Genomic DNA, 17,263 nt, shown 5'->3' on the forward strand with positions numbered 1-17,263 from the left:
AATCTTGGCTTAGTCTTTTTCATCAAATGATTTTTGCAAAAGCCACAACTACTATGAATACAAGCAGAATTAAGACGCAAGAGTAGGCCAAAGAAATGGCTGCACTAGATCCTGTACCCTAGTTTAAGCTTCATCCTTGGCGCTGGAGGCTTCTAAGCCTGTGGCCTTATATGTCAGCTATGGTAGAGTTAACAATGGATCTGTGAGAAACTTGTAAAGTTAAACATTTGAAAATTTGGATTCAGAAAATTGGAAAAATCTTCAATATGCAAATATAAAGAGATTAGCAGCAGCTTTACAGGAAAATAAAACAGGCAAATAAGAAAGTAAGAGAAAGACGAAGAAGCAGCATCAACATTGCTCACCATATATAGCCTGTATACATAGATCCAGATATAAAAGCACTCACTTACAGCTTGGGCTCAAATCAGGAGCTTAATTGTAGATAGAAGAGACAGTTTTATTCTGAAAGGTCTGTAACAGGAAGCTGTTCAATACCGGAGGGGCTTTATTCAAATGGTGGCCCCGCCCCCTGCTCCTACCTGTGCGCTCAGGTAGAGTCGGGAGCCGCTAGACCAGGAGAACTGTTATCTGTCATGGCGGAGTCGCAGATGCTGTGTATGGACGATGAACACGTCAACGAGAAGATCCCGGAGTCCAGACCCGAGTTTTACTACAGCGAGGAGCAGCGAGCGGCCCTGGAGCAGCTGCTCCGGAGCGGGGACGGCGCCTTCAAGATGCGCCTCAAGGAGGACAACGTCAAGGACTTCCTCTCCGCCCGGGAGGTCAAGTCCATCCGCAAAAGCTTCCAAGAGTACGACTCCGAGAGCGACTCCGAGTCCGTTGACCCTGACAAGTGCAAGGGCTCCTCCAGCGCCGACTCCGGGGTCCACTCCACCTACTGGCCCGAGATGTCCGACACCGAGGTCCCGTCGCTGGACATCGGCTGGCCCGGCAGCAGCAGCCACTACAAGGGGGCGACCCGCGTGTCCGTGTACACCCACCCACCCAAAGAGCCCGGGCCCCACATCAAGGAGGTGGTAAGGAGACTGATCCAAGAATCACACAAGGTCAGTTCAGCTCCTGTCCAGGTCTGCAAAATCCGGGTTATTTTTTATCCTCTTTATATTGAATAATCACTTTGTCTATTAAAACGTCAGAAAAAAGTAAAACCCAACCCGAGAGGTTTCTTGGATTTGACCTAAAGTCAAAATCTGACAAACTCCCAAAGGAAAGCCTCAAACCATCACATGGTTAGAGGCAAGAGCAAATATTAGTCATGTGTTATGGATGTGTTATGGATCAAATAGTTGATGATTAATTGTGTAAATAGAGTAATTATAGCTGAGAGAAGAGATCAACGTACTGCAAGATTACTGGAAACCAAGTCAATCTACAGTTGCCAGATGAAAATTTGTGTAAATAATGACTTGTGTGGTAAATCACATGCTCAAGTATTTAGAAAAGAATAATCACATCCAGGGCCGGCCCTGGCAATGTTGGAGCCCTATAGGCGAGATTTCAGATTGGAGCCCCCCCAGGCCCCCCAACATGCACACACAAAACTGCAAGCGCCTGGGGCCTCATTATATCCGCTGCCATTTATATACTTTAGTGCGTACGCCACTTCTCACGCAAACTTTGGGATCTATAAAAACTAAGTTGACGGGAAGATGTGCGCACTTGTATGCACTTGCAAAAACTCGCCCTAGCTGCAGTAACTGCAGCAGTAACTAGGATAACAGCGGACCTCTAGGCTAAAAACATTATGTAAATTACACTGTTTCAAGTCGTATTTGATTATCAGGGCTTATAGACACTTGGGTGACACCACAGGAGCAGAGTGGAGACATTTTGTTTTTTTGTTTTTGAAAAACATTTACTTCAATTGTATTGTATCTGTTTATCCCTGAACCTCAACCCCTGGACTCAAACACTTCACCCTACCCTCCATCGGCATATCAGGGTGAAGATAATGAGTGAATGTTCAGTTTTTGGTGTACTACCCCTTTACCTCGATCAACAGGATCAGCAACTCGTAATGAGATCACTGCTGCGGCCACCAAACAATCTGTTTTTCTTCACCTCCCCCTCACCAACAAGCTCCTCGATGTCCATGTCATGAAGTTGAACAACTTCTTCTCATATGCGCTTGATGCCAAACAAAAAGAGGGAAATACCTTGATACATCCAATATTGATGAAGGTGGTGAGTTTCACTGGCCCAGGAGCTTCATTACGTATTTCCTCATGTCCGTCTGACAGTTCAAAGAACTGCTGCAGCAGTTAGCACCGAGGTTATAGTTCTTTCCTGAGTATTTACTTTGACGAAGGTCCCATTTGTTTGTAAACAATCTGAGTAGTGCACGTTTTGTTCATTACTTTTCTGTTGTTTCGCCGGATGCTTGATCCTCCCTATAGCTTCAAGTTGGCTACATCACATCCTGAATTTTTGACCAATGGCTAAAGACAAACATACTAGATAAATTGAAAAACCTTCAATCTGACTGCATAGATGAAGAAGCTCTTCTACAAAATGTGATATCAACAACACACATTCTGATTGGTTAAATTTGTTAGGCCCTTAGGATTCAATTACTGCCTTTTTGTGTGAACTCTCCTTCATTAGACACATTTATTACACCGCTACCGTGTTGGGTAATAACCGACAGTGTAATAAAACTCATCAGTGTCTTCTTCATGTAAATTGACATGGCCCACAGCCAAGTAACCGATCTTGATAGGATTTAAAACTCAATACATCCGGGGTTTAATGTGTGTCCAGTGTCCACAATGAGATCTGATCGCTCTGTTTATCTCTCGTCATCCTCCTTTGGTCTCCACTATCTCCCATTGTACCAAAAGGAAGCGAAAATATCTCCGATTTGACTCATTTGGAGCCAGTCTGTGCAGTAGTGAGCATGTGTATTTTGATATTTTTGGGTTATGACCCATTGCAGCTAGTCACCAGGACGTGATCAAGACAGCTTGGCTTCACTTTTATAAGAGTTATCTTGTCGCCCATCTCTCTGTACGGTATTTTACGTTGTTAACAATCACGTCCAATCATTATTTTATGTGAATTGACAATGATCACCTCCAGAAGTCATCTGTCTGATGAGGTCACAGGATGCATTTCCACCTGAACTGTCCCGTAATCAAACTCTGTCCTAGTGTTTCACATTCTAATGCAGCCTGGTGTATATTGAGCAATAGTTTTTGTGGTCGTTTCTTGTTGTGTAACAATTCTGCAGCACAACAGACCTCTTCCTCCATAGCAACGTTTCCGCTGACCCCCCTTAAAACACTTTCAAGATCTGAACATTATCGCCTTGAGTGAAGAAGGAGCTTACTGCAGGACCATTGTATAATTACACCGCATTATTTTGTAATATGTGTACATCTTGAAATGTACTCAATGTACAAAAAATAAATACATTATGCACCTGGTCCAAAATTCAAACTGTAAAAGTTTTATGTCTTTTTAATTTCATCGTGGAGAACTGTACAGTAAAATCAGTTACAGGTAAATTATCCACAGGGGCTCTCACCCCCAAACACAAGTCGTTATAACTGTTGTATAACTAAACAACATAAAACCAAATGTGTGTGAACATCATGTTTTGCCCATGCAGAATTTTCCATGGACAGGCTCACAAAGCCAATGGCAGTAATTTCCATTTAAAACAACGGGAGAGTCGTGAGCAAGTTTTTACAAGCTTAGTCACCTTTGGTTCAGGCGTTGGGGGCCGAGCTTCTGTAAATGTCTGCTGCACATCAGGACTTGCACCGGAGAGATTAAGACTCTCAGCCTCTAGCCCAGTCACTCAGGGCTTCTTGACAGGCCTCTCCTTTATTTCTCCCACTCAGATTCCCACTGATCATTGACCTGCCAGGTATGCACGAATAAAAAAAAGCTGACGAGGGGAACATTCATGTAGGATTGGGCTGATCCTACATGAATGTTAGCACCAGAGGCTATAACAGTTTGGTAAAGACATACAGTTTGTTCTGAATAGAAAGAACAGTTTCTCCTTGTTTGAGGTGCGGAGGATCGTACATACTGTAGCTTGATTCCTATCTGATATTATGATATTCGTGATCAGGGTAACTGTTGTGTTTTTACAGGAAGTTTAATGGTAAATGGTAAATGGTTTTGTATTTATATAGCGCTTTTCTAGTCTATGATGACTACTCAAAGCGCTTTACAGTACAGTGTTACATTCACCCATTCACACATACATTCATACAGTGCATCTATTCGCAGCACTTTGATATTCTAGGGGGTGCCATTCAGAGTTCGGCATCTTGCCCAAGGACACTTCGGCATGCAGATGGGTCAGACTGGGGATCGAACTGCCGACCTTCAGGTTGGAGGACGACCACTCTACCCCTCAGCCACAGCTGATATATCAGTCAATTTATTTCCTTTTAAACGCATGATTTAGCAAGCGCTAATTTTAACCGAAATAAAATGTGAGTAAATGTGACTATTCCATCCACGCGCAGAATGTGAATATTAGAAAATAAAGACTTAGAGATGCCAATTCTCCAGTAGAGTGCCATAAAAGAAGGTTCAATAAGATGAGGTAATTAAAAGAAAGTTAATAGAAATACAGTATTTAGGCTTAGAAAGTAACACTTCCCTCATCGCTCCACACAGATCTGATGTTTTCGTCTGCTGAGTAAGGACTTTTCTGCCTTTTCGGGATTTCTTTTTTCACTTTGACAGTTCAACTCTTTTTTTCACATCCCACATAAAAATCCACATAAATATTTGACTATAAATCAACCTCATGTCACATTTGATTAATTTTAAATTTATCCCCGGGGAAACACTTACACAACGTGATTTTCAATTGGCAAACAACTAAATATCTAAAAGGGAGTGTGCATTGTCCTATTAAAGGCTGTATTGATATTTATACTCGTGATTACACAAAAAAGTTAAACATGAGAGTCTTCGCAACTTTGCTGCCACAAAGTCAACTGTGACCATTTCTGTTTCAGTCGTCAGCGTATGAAATAAAGATTGAATCCCAACTAGTTGTGCAAACGGAAAGAGTCTGAAACCTGCTCGAATAGATGTTACATGTTTTCTTGATGACATCACTCTCTAAATTGCATAGTTGTGTCTTAAAATTACTGAGTGAAGAAAATCGCTATATAGTGATCAGCTATAAGTCTCATTAAAAGCTTTATATTTGTTGACTTGAACTAGAAGGTTTAGTTTTTATCTGCATTTGTTTGCTAGTTTGCAGGATTTCGCAGATTTCCACAATTTTGAAGAATCCGGTAAAGGCCGTTCTAGTTTCAGATTTGCAGATCGGGCAGCCCTAACTTCTTCATTACAATATCATCATGAATCCAGGATTAGTTACTTTAACTTTTGATTTGCTGCGTATCTGCCTACATTGACATCCACGATGAAAGAGACGACTAAATGTTAGTCTGACTCTGCCGTCCCACTGCTCCTGACCTTCACTGATGTGGCTTAGATCATCATACCAGGAAAGCTCTATTTACCCCACGCACAGTAAAACACACAGTGGAAGCTGTAAACATGGTTTTAGTCTGGATGAACGTGAAACTGAAAGAAAAGGACGCACACAGGTAAAATATTTATCCGGTTTAAAGCGGATGCCCTGCGAAAGAGTAAATTGTTAATCTCTATTATCAGTCCATAGGAGCTTTGACAACTTAATTAGCTGCTCATATGCTGAGATTGCTCCTCTCGAGGTGTATTAATACTTTTTTCTGAAAGGCTGCCAAATACATGACACAGTAGTTCTGCATATCAGGATCCTGAAGTTCCAATTGTTGCTCTCATACCTTTGTCATGGGCTGAGGTAGAAAGGTAAGAGGTTAGGAATGGAGAACCACGTGCAGATAATATCAGACTTTACTTATCACATTTTGTTCATGACAGAAGTTCAGTCAGACGACTCAGGTTCAAACGTTTATTGCAGCAGTAGAATAGGTTTAGTGTTTGGCGTCTAGGCTCCAACTTAATCACTCCCCAATATGATTACACAGGAACAATGGGAGTGATGGGCGACTACTGGTAACCCCCGTCGGAGCCTTCAGGTGGATGCTTGGGTATCGGAGGGGCTGAAGCAACTGGTAGCAAATACTGCAGCAGCAGTGCGAGCTAAGGGGATGATGGGAAATTTCTCTCTGTGATCTTGTGAGGATTAACAGATCAATCAGATAACAAAACAATGTCACTCATCAAGACCAGTGCCAAAGGATGGAGGCTGACTGTCCATCAGTGGTTAAAGTTCATCGAATTGCGTTGAACCAACAATTTCAACAACTCTTTGTCTTCCTGGACTGACAGGTTGCTAATGTCTCGACATTTAAAGTTCATATTTAACCATCAGCTACAAACCCTTGAGGCAGACGACATGTCGCAACCTGCCTTTTAGCCCCGTCAGTCTACAGGATATTTCAAAAGAATCGACTGCATTTAAAAAAAATATTCTCTCTCACAACTGACTAAACTCTTCTAAGTTTAGGCTGTACACTGCAAAAGTGAGGCTAATTTGTGGTAAAGTTGTGTTTGATGAAATTGATTAACATAGAAAACATAACGTGCAACGTAGCATTATTAACTCATAGAATTAGTGTAAGGCAGCAAAGTTACCCCTTCGTGCCAAAATGTAATGGGTAATCCCCCACCCTTCCACCAAGTTTGTGGAAATCCATTCAACAGTTTTTGTGTAATCCTGCTGACAAACAAATAGCAAAGAAAACATCACCAGCTTGACAGAGGTAATAACTTGAGACCAATTCAATGTTGGCAGTTTTGCTTGAGACTAAAGACTAAAACCATGAATCATTAACAAGTTTTAACCTTTTAAGTAGTAAACATAAGAGGAACACAAAGGTGCTTTCCTCAATACACGATCCAACCCTCAGGTAGGATGAGTAACTGTTAACGTGCACTTCATTCAGACTGATTCACTGATTACTTGTCACAATTTATGTTGCTTACCTATCATATGATTGTGTTTCACACACACACACACACACACACACACACACACACACACACACACACACACACACACACACACACACACACACACACACACACACACACACACACACTCACACACACACACAGACGTGTCTACCAGTAGAACCTGTTTGATCAGGCCGATGCATGAACACGAGAGCTGCAGGAAATCAGGACCTTGAAACACTCTCACATGATCAGGCTGAACTTTAAAACGCTCCATGTGTTTGTCTATTAAAATATACAGTGCACTTAAATGTACCATAATACATCTTGTGACAGGCTGATTTAACTGTGCAAGGTTCCTAAAGACACAATCTGTGTGCCATGTATGTTCATCAGGGCTGGACTGATATCAATGTGCCTTTAGTTGTCTGGGAAAGCAACTTTCACTGACTCATCAACGGCTACTTTCCACTTACCATTTGAATCCCAGCTGTAATAGCAATCATTGTGTTTACCTGCAGAGGGAGGGTTGGAATTTCTTTTATTGGTCTTAATGGTGCAGCAGGCGGGGTATACAAACATCAGTAACGCACACAGAGCCAAACAGGAAAATAAATAAATGAGAGATAAAACAAGTTTCACACTTTCTGAGTGTCTGGTACTTAATCTGTGGTTTCAGTACTAAGTAAGTTTTGAGAATATATAGGTTGAGAAGGTTTTACTGTATAAAATGTCCTAAACGTATCAAAAACTAAACTATTTATAATTCAAACAAGGCCCAGTTATTATGGAGGATACATCTTCATAGCTTTTTATTTGTGTTGCCGACTGTTCAAAGTGATGACGCAAAACTACGGAACCAGATTGATTGAAACATGGTAGAAGGGAGGGGTCATGGAAGAACTTTTCCAGTGGTTTTGATTAAAGGGGCAAGACAAATTAAGAATGAGTGTTGGTGAACTTGACTGAATGAAAGGGGACTTGGCCAAGGTATGAAAATTTTACTGAGTGTCGATCTAGTTAGTGGTATATTTTAATACAGTTCCAACAAGGGGGTCTTCTGGTGTCACTGGCTCTGCTTTTTTGTGTTTATCAATATTAAAGATAATTAGCTATTGTAAATATTTCTTATTTTAGTTTATTAAGAATATTTCAATTCAGAATTCAAGATTTCAGAGGAAAACTGATGATCTTTCTTTTGGGGAGAGGCTGCTGCACTTGTATTAAATTCAAATTTTGTATGGATATATTACAGAATGCTATTAATGTGTTGGGATCAGGCTCTCCAGGATGTGAACACCCTCCATCGCTGCTGCATTATAATTGTCCCTCCCAATTCTAATTGTTTCTCAGGTGGTGGCCATAGTCATGGACCTCCTGACTGACCTGCAGATCCTTCAGGACCTGCTGGATGCCTCGTCGCGTCGCGGGGTGGCCGTCTACACTGTGCTGGAGGCCAGGGGAGTGCCCCACTTCCTGGATATGTGTGCTCGGCTGCAGATTAATGCGGTGCATCTGCGGGTGAGAACTGAGCTCAGCAAATAGTGAAGGGAATGACACAGGGAGGATACTTGCTTGTACAACACACAAAGAACAAATTAACGAGTTTGAAGGAAAGCACCTAAGTGGGTCATTGCTGTAACTCCTGTAGTAAACAACTGACTGCATTAATTGTCACGGCTTAAAGTGTCTTATGTATCCTGGCCTTTGAGAAGGTTTGATAGAGTTAGTTTATGTGCTTATGGTACAACATTAACAACTGTTAAAACAGGACAAATGGCTTGTAAATGGATAATTTCTAAAGGGTGAATAAACTGTAGTTAAATTCATTCAGAATTTACCATAAAGTATAAGCCAGTGATAAGAACACATTTTGAGTTGCCAGGTTGTGTAAAATCTGATCTTAGCTCTTTATATTAGACAAACCTCACCAATGGAATGAAAAAGTAGCTGCAGCACATCTACATTAAAATCCACTTAGACTGCTTACCGACATGTAAAACTTAAGTAGGTGTAACACTGATTAACTATGACTATAGATATTTGTTTTGTGCATAACCTAAAATATTACAAATTAAGAGATATCACAGTTTGGAACTTTCCCATTTTGTTTGAGTCAAATGCATAGTTGTGTGTAGTAAGTAATAATCTTTGGCTTTAATTTGTAAGTAAAGGTGTTTGTTGTTTTTACTGCTTGTGTCCAAATTAAGTGTTTTTTTTATTCCAAGTTTTTAAACTTAGAAGTTACAACTTGAGTAAATTTTGTCAAGTCCTTCTATTAAGCTACTTATGGAAACCATCACAGCGATAGTTATGTTGGGAACCTAAAATTAACTAGCTAGCTAATTTGAATATAAAAGCAGATTTTCATATCTACCTACCAATTCCATCTTTCTGTATGCAGAATGCAAATCTCGTAAACCGTTCATGTTATTAGTTTCACGCTTGGCATGTGTATTAAGAGAGTCCAGTGAAGAATTTGGTGCATTTTGGGTCCAAAAAAAGAAAGATTTTTATAGACAATACTAGATACAACTTTTTGACCCACTTGTGGAAGACCGTTAGAAGAACTTTATTTTCTTTTGAATACCTGAAGCATGACCCAATAATACAACCATAGGTTGAATAATATCATATGGTTTTATATGTTCGCATTTAATATTATAAGTTACAGATCCTGTAAGAAATGACCGTTAGTGCTGATCTAGATCAACAGCGAACCGCAGTTCACTGAGCCGGACTGTCATCCTATCTCCTCAGGGACCTAATACCCAGCCTTATCTGCTGTAAGGCAGAGTTTCCTCGCTCCAGTCCAGTTGAACTGGAGCACTGAAGTACCTGGCAGTTGTGGTGTCAGTTTATAGGGCAGTGAAAGGCCTTTTCAGAGCGCTGGGCTCTGTTACTCTTACTTCTTACAAATGAACATTCATAGATCCTGAGAACAGATCCGAAAACTGTAACTCGATGCTTCAACTCCACACCGGGGTTGACAGGCAAGGAAAGCCTCCTCCCAGTGTGTCTACTCACTATTTATGTTTCCCTTTTCTTTATTAAGTAAACACATGTAGCTAAAGGGTTTGAGTTCAACCTTTTATTACTTGAGAAAGTTGACTTTATTTTGAAAGGTGTGACCGCAGAGTTTAACTTGACATCACCTTTGATCAACCAGTCGTCCGTGATAAAACAGGGGACCGTCGCTAGCTGCGGCCCAGTGCGTTTACTCAGGCTTAACTGTGTGATTTTAAGCCTGCTGAAATGTGTAATCAAGCGGGTGTTTCTTTACAGAACCTCCGTGTGCGGATGGTGAAAGGTGCAGGGCTGCCAATGTCGTTTGGTAAACTGCCGGGCTCCCTGTGCTCCAAATACATGTTAGTGGACGGAGAGAAAGTTATGTTTGGGTCTTACAGGTGAGCATATCGTTTTTTTAATATTACATCAAATGCAATAGAATGTGTTCCATGATCAACGTGTTCAAAGAATTGAAAAAATTATAGTAAAAATTCAGTAATTCCACAGGTCAACTGCACGTCTTTATTTGCTACCTTTGGTAAATAGTCTTTAAAAAATGAAGTGAATGTTTAATACATGTCACACCAAAGCACATTTATTTGGAAATTGTGTCAAGCTGTAACTGATGATAATTACACTGACCATCAGATCCTAATGTAAAAAAAAAATAATTTGAATTCTCAATATAAGTTCTACATATTTTGTTGTATTTGTTATAATACAAGTAAACATATTAATAGTTTTCATAATAAAGATTATGGTTCACCTGTCAAATATCAAACCTACATCAAAGTTACATTTCTTTGTCAGAAGGATTTGATGATGACATCTTAATAATCATTGCCCCTTAACGTACAAGATTTAAACCTATGTACAGTGCCTTGCATAAGTATTCACCCCCCTTGGACTTTTTCCCATTATGTACTGTTACTAACTGGAATTCAAATAGACTTAAATAAACTTTTTCCCGTTTGATCAACAAAACATGCATAGTACTTTGGAGGTGCAAAATACATTTTATTGTGACACAAACAATAATGAGAACAAAAAAGTTGACATCTGTTGGGTGCATAAGTATTCACCCCCCTGTGTCAATACTTGGTAGAACCCCCTTTCGCTGCAATTACAGCTGCAAGTCTTTTGGGGTATGTCTCTACCAGCTTTGCACATCTAGAGATGGAAAGGTTTGTCCATTCTTCTTGGCAAAAAAGATGAAGCTCAGTCAGATTGGATGGAGACCGTCTGTGAACCGCAATCTTCAAGTCTTGCCATAGATTCTCTATTGGATTTAGGTCTGGGCTTTGACTGGGCCATTTTAAGACATTAACATTCTTTAATCCAAACCATTCCTTTGTAGCTCTGGCTGTATGTTTAGGGTCATTGTCCTGCTGGAAGATGAACCTCCGCCCCAGTCTCAAGTCTTTTGCAGACTGCATCAGATTTTCTTCAAGGATTTCCCTGTATTTGGCTCCATCCATCTTTCCCTCTATTCTGACCAGTTTCCCTGCACCTGCTGAAGAGAAGCATCCCCACAGCATGATGCTACCACCACCATGTTTCACTGTTGGGATGGTGTGCTCAGGGTGATGATGGGCAGTGTTGGGTTTTCGCCACACATAGCGTTTTGCATTGAGGCCAAAAAGTTCAATTTTGGTCTCATCTGACCAGAGCACCTTCTTCCACATGTTTGCTGTGTCTCCCACATGGCTTCTGGCAAACTCCAAACGGGATTTTTTTATGGATCCCTTTCAACAATGGCTTTCTTCTTGCCACTCTTCCATAAAGGCCAGATTTGTGGAGTAGACGACTAATAGTTGTCCTGTGGACAGATTCTCCCACCTCAGCTGTGGATCTCTGCAACTCCTCCAGAGTAACCATGGGCATCCTGGTTGGTTCTCTGATTAATTTTCTCCTTGTCCGACTCTTCAGTTTGGGTGGACGGCCTCCTCTTGGTAGGTTTGTGGTTGTGCCATATTCTTTCCATTTTCTTATGATGGATTTTATGGTGCTCAGAGAGATGTTCAAAGCTCTGGATATTTTTTTATAACCTAACCCTGCTTCATATTTCTCCACAACTTTATCCCTGACCTGTTTGGTGAGCTCCTTGGTCTTCATGATGCTGTTTGTTCAGTAATGATCTCCAACAAACTCTGAGTCCGTCACAGAACAGGTGTATTTATACTGAGATTAAATTGCAGACAGGTGGACCCTATTTACTAATTATGTGTCTTGCAAATGTGACTTGTGAATGCAATTGGTCGCACCAGATCTTTGTTAGGGGTTTCACAGTAAAGGGGGTGAATACATATGCACTCAACACTTTTCAGATTTTTATTTGTAAATAATTGTGAAATCCATGTAATATTTCCCCCCACTTCCAAATGATGCACTATTTTGTGTTGGTCCATTACATAAACTCACGATGAAATAAATTGTAATCTGTGGTTATACCATGACAAAATGTAGAAAAGTCCAAAGGGGGTGAATACTTATGCAAGGCACTGTATGTATAATGTGTGCACGGAAAGATTGGCTTGTATGTACACATGTGCTGATGTATGTAGGTGTTCACTTGTGCATGCATGTTAAGTTGAGTACATCATAAGTTGACATGTCGGGCCTGCATTGATATCGATGTGGTGTTTTGAATATTATTTGCTCTGGATATCACTATCGGCCTCAGTCAGACTCCACTTAAAAGCACATTTCTCTCAGAAGCAGCAGCTACAACACAGGCAGGCAGACTAATGACAGCCCTACCCGCAGCACATTAAACATGTTGACTGACTGGAATGCTTTCTTAATTGCTCTATTGTTGCAGATCAACTTGTCGTCCATTATCACTCGTGTTGGCAGACGTCTTGTATTAAACCTGAGTGAGATTAATCTGAGGCAGAAAGCTTTCCCAGTATAATTAACCAGGCTCAGAGAAATAATCAGTACACCTACATTTGCTAACCCTTATTCTCCCTTCATGTGTATGCAAAGACAGGTTTTCATCACTTTGTACAATATGCACATGTGGGAGTGTGAAGTACAGGAAGAGGAGTTGACAGCTACTGACTCGCACTGGAGTTTTTTACCCTGCAGTTATGGTTATTGTGGCTGCACGTTTTTTTCGTTCTGCGACAATGTTTTTATAAATGGGTCCCTGTGGTGTATGCACATAAAATCCACTTTGTATTCCATCCTTACTTGAAATTGACATATAAGTGACCCTGACTCCTTTCAAAAAGAATCTGATTGAACTGTGTTGGATACAGAATTAAGAGATAAGCTCCTGTGTACACCCGCATGTGTCTGAATGCAGAAGACTCATCTGTCAACACGTCATCTCTCCTTACCTGGAAATGACTTACACTGGTTAAACACGTCAGTCCGGAAGCAATTTTCAGTTTGTGATGCACAAAAGACAGAAGTGCAGTGACAGCTTCGTGCCAAGTGAAATGAGAACATTCATGTTTCGATTTGTCATGCCGCTTAAGGAAATAGAAGTTTAAATGAAAAAATCACGGTCAAGATTACGGAGGGTGTCAAAGCAAAACTGTTGTAGTTTCTTAGGGCTGATATATATTACAAAATTCTTTGAAAGGATTCAAATAAGAGATGAAGTGTGGTAGTTGATAATCAGCTTCAGCAGTCATCAGTTAGATTTACTACAAAAGTTGACCTACCAACACTACAGCACTCTTGGAAGCTTTATATTGTTTATAACTTTATAGAAGACAATATTGTAAAAATGCCTTAAAAACAATAGCTAAAGTATGCCTATTCTTACTTTACAGAGTTAAATGAGAAGATTTGTTTATACTTGGAAGCGAGGCTTAGCTTATCTTAGAATAAAGACTTAAACTTAAAGCACCTCTGATGTTTACTTATTAAAGTGTTATAACATAAATATGGCTGGGGCCTTTATCTAGGTTGGTGTGAGAGATAAATGAGGCTTTTATATTAGGGCCTTTATTTCCAATTTCCCTTTTTATGCAAACATCCTCCATTTAACCTGTTTATCTTGATCAATTCAATGAAATTTCCATCTTTGTAGCCTTTGTTCAGTCATCCGTGCAGCAGCAGTCACACCAGGCAGTGGCTGTATACTGTATTAAATGGACTATAATTGACTATGTGAGCAGTGGTAATTGATGCCCTCAGCTGTTATTATTATTTAGATAATAGCCGTTAAATGAAAATATCCATTATGTTGTGTAATTTGTATGAAATCCAAGGTGTTAAAATGATGATTTGCTCTTCAGATATATTTTTTAAATATATTCCATGTTAATTGATGAGCTGGTGGATTGTGCTACTTTTTAGAAAGGCTCGCTGTTTACCCAAGTTCACAGGCAGAGTGCGTTGTCAATCTTCTCACTTAACCCTCGCAAGATTCCCTGAAGAGTTTGCTTTGGTTAACACCCTTTTCTTCTTCCAGCTTCACCTGGAGTTCATCTCGGATCGACAGGAACACGATCACAGTGATGTCGGGACAAATCGTGGACTTCTTCGACAACGACTTCAGGGAGCTTTACGCCGTGTCTGAACAGGTGGACCTCTACAAGGAGTTCAACATCACCAAGCCACCCATCGCTGCGCCAAAGCCAAAGGTGGAGAAAACCGTACCTCTGTCAGTCTCCACATCTCGCTTTCAGGTATCAGTCGGGGACTCAAAACATATCGACCTGAAGGTGCCAGCTCATAAATACCACAATCCAAAATACTCTCTGGTTTTTGGGAACAGCATGGGCCACACAGGTTCCCTACAAGACCTTTCGACTCATACGGACTCGCTGCTCGGACTGAACCAGAGGAACGGCCTGCAGCGAAACTTCCTTCCCCCCAGCAGAGAAAAGGAGGAAATAGTCTCCCCGCAGAGTCCGACTTCACTCACAGAGGAGGAAGGAAAAGGAAGCTTGAAGAATAACCTGTTCCCCGGCACAAAAAAACAGCGCAGCTCCTTCAGGCACTTCTTAAAAGGCAGAGGAGGCAACCAGTGCACAGAGACTATAAAGGAAGGAATAGTCACTCCTCAGAGCCCCCCGCCTGCCTCGAAAGTTTCCGAGACCAAAGACATTGTCGGAGATGAGGTGGAGGACTCCTTCGACATCATTGAGAAACCAGGTGCACTAAAATCCAAAATAAAGAAGCCGCCAAAGGTCATGCAGAGGAGCATGTCTCTGCAGACCATCAACACAGGAGATGAAGACGGTACGTGATCAGATATCTATTATTTCACTTTGTTTCATTTGAATCAGGACTGCAACAATTATTTTCTTAATTTGTTCACCTGACTGTTAAGCCTGTATAAATTGAAGAATGCAGTGTTTACAATTGGGCTAGCCCCAAAATTGCACTATGGTTTACGCCAAACATAATCTTCACAAAAAAACAAAACAATAATATCTGTTGATTGACAGATTAATTAACTAATCACTTAAGCTCTCATCCAATTACAACCAGAGTTTTAGAACGAAATGAGTGACTGCAAATACCAATTATTTTATTTATCAATCTTCTTGTTTGTCTATGAAATGCAAGATAACGGTGACTCTGAATCAAGACAAAAAAAAATCTTTTCTGATCAATTAATCAACTCAAATAACTCCTCTACTGAAAACTAATAAGAGCATAACTTACTACTCGAAAAACATCTTAAGACTGCAAATCTGAGGAAACATTTGACTTCAACGTGATCCACTTCATTTAAAGTGGCTTTAATCAATATTTTGTCATAATTTATCAAATGACAATGTGACAGTCTACGGCACTCAGAGTTACTCAGCAGCAAACAGCTGGTGCACTAGGGGTGGAGAACAAAAACAGAGATAAAAGAGAATCAATGTTGAACTTAGATTAATCAAATGAAACGAACATGACTCTTAAAGAAAGTTTTAATAATGTTGCACTGTAGGTAAAACATTAAGAGACAATTGAGTGATGATATTTAAATGAACCTGTTTCCACTGCAGTCAAAAAGATTATTGCAGGTTTAACCAATCTTGAGACACAAAACTGTCTCAATTGTAATAATAATATCTTCACCTGGCTAATTCAAGTCATTTCTTAATGAATCTCGTCTTTTTTTGTTTGAACAGGACTGAAAAGCCGGAGGCGTCATCAGAAGAAGAACTGCATCCAGTCATGAGATCAGAAACAAGAGTTGCGTCTGTTAGAGCCATAAAGAGCAGATGGAGGATCTGATGGTTAAACATTAAGCAACAGCTGAGTCACAGTGTCACCTGACAGCAACCAGGTGATGTTACCGTAGGAGAACTGAGTCAGCGCTGTGACACTGCTTCAGTGTGGGTGACACTGCTGTGCATCATGGTAATCCCCATTAAGGAGATGTTTAACTAATTATGAGGAAAAACTGTGGCAAATGTTCAACTCTGTGGCCATGGAGTAGATCTCATAGCCATCATTTTGTTTCTGTTTTTTGGTATTAAATTATTCTACAAATGTTTTTATATTTGACATGCTTGAACACAACAGAGTCGCCATGGCGTTGTCCAGGCTGCGCGGTTGGATTACATGATGCCCCTGGTTGCTATGGAGCCAGGAAAAGTGATCAGTTGTGCTGTTGTCCCTGAGTTTCACCTTACAGACGACCCTTGGAAACAGAACCAGCATTCATCAGAGTGTGCTGTACAGGCTGTGAATAATGTAGAGTCGGCACAGTCTCGCTGTGTCAGATCTATCATTTCTCTTCTCTCCAAGTGAAATTTGTAAGAGATAAAAAATGTGAATCCTTGAGAACCACTTGATAAGCAAATGATCACTGTTTTGTAGCATAATTTGTATAAATAAAGTTTTTTCTAATTTGATAATGAATCAAAACTGGTTTGTGTGATTAAATGTAGTGAAATTAAAAGTGAAACACTTTTTCGTGAAGCCAAAAATCATAATAAAAGGTTCAATAGTTTCTTGTCTTCAGGACAGCTCAAAGTGCTTTACATTCAACGACCCTATACAGAGCTTTTCCTACCAGCCCTCTGGAGCTGAATTCCCCTACTGTGAAAAACATGGCTGCCTCCATAGAGAGGAGCTGCTCCCAATTTGAATGTAAGTATTTAAATATAAGGGTAAAGAAAAAAAGGAATCCTGCAATTTTGGTGAAACACACATTAAAACATGGCAAACACTATGAACACTGAACCTTTTAAGGTGCACATTTAAGTCATTCCTTTTTTTTTGTTAGCTCTATAGCTTATCCCCAGAATATAGGCCACTGGTCTGTGCAGAGCATCACTACAAAATGCCCTTGAGGTTTGAGATTAAATTTGACGCCTCTGTG

General features: G+C 40.4%; 1 protein-coding gene across 1 annotated transcript; it reads left to right on the forward strand.

The window, feature by feature from the left end:
* The first annotated feature begins 555 nt into the window (after positions 1 to 555).
* On the forward strand, positions 556 to 16,806 carry fam83fa (family with sequence similarity 83 member Fa). The gene is made up of 5 exons (XM_053444306.1): positions 556 to 1,070; positions 8,320 to 8,487; positions 10,252 to 10,373; positions 14,405 to 15,177; positions 16,065 to 16,806. The coding sequence occupies exons 1-5, from the start codon at positions 597 to 599 to the stop codon at positions 16,112 to 16,114; spliced, it is 1,587 nt and encodes a 528-aa protein (XP_053300281.1). The 5' UTR covers positions 556 to 596; the 3' UTR covers positions 16,115 to 16,806.
* Positions 16,807 to 17,263: the final 457 nt, after the last annotated feature.

The sequence above is a fragment of the Pleuronectes platessa genome, chromosome 16 (genome assembly GCF_947347685.1).
Source record: "Pleuronectes platessa chromosome 16, fPlePla1.1, whole genome shotgun sequence".
NCBI lineage: Eukaryota > Metazoa > Chordata > Actinopteri > Pleuronectiformes > Pleuronectidae > Pleuronectes > Pleuronectes platessa.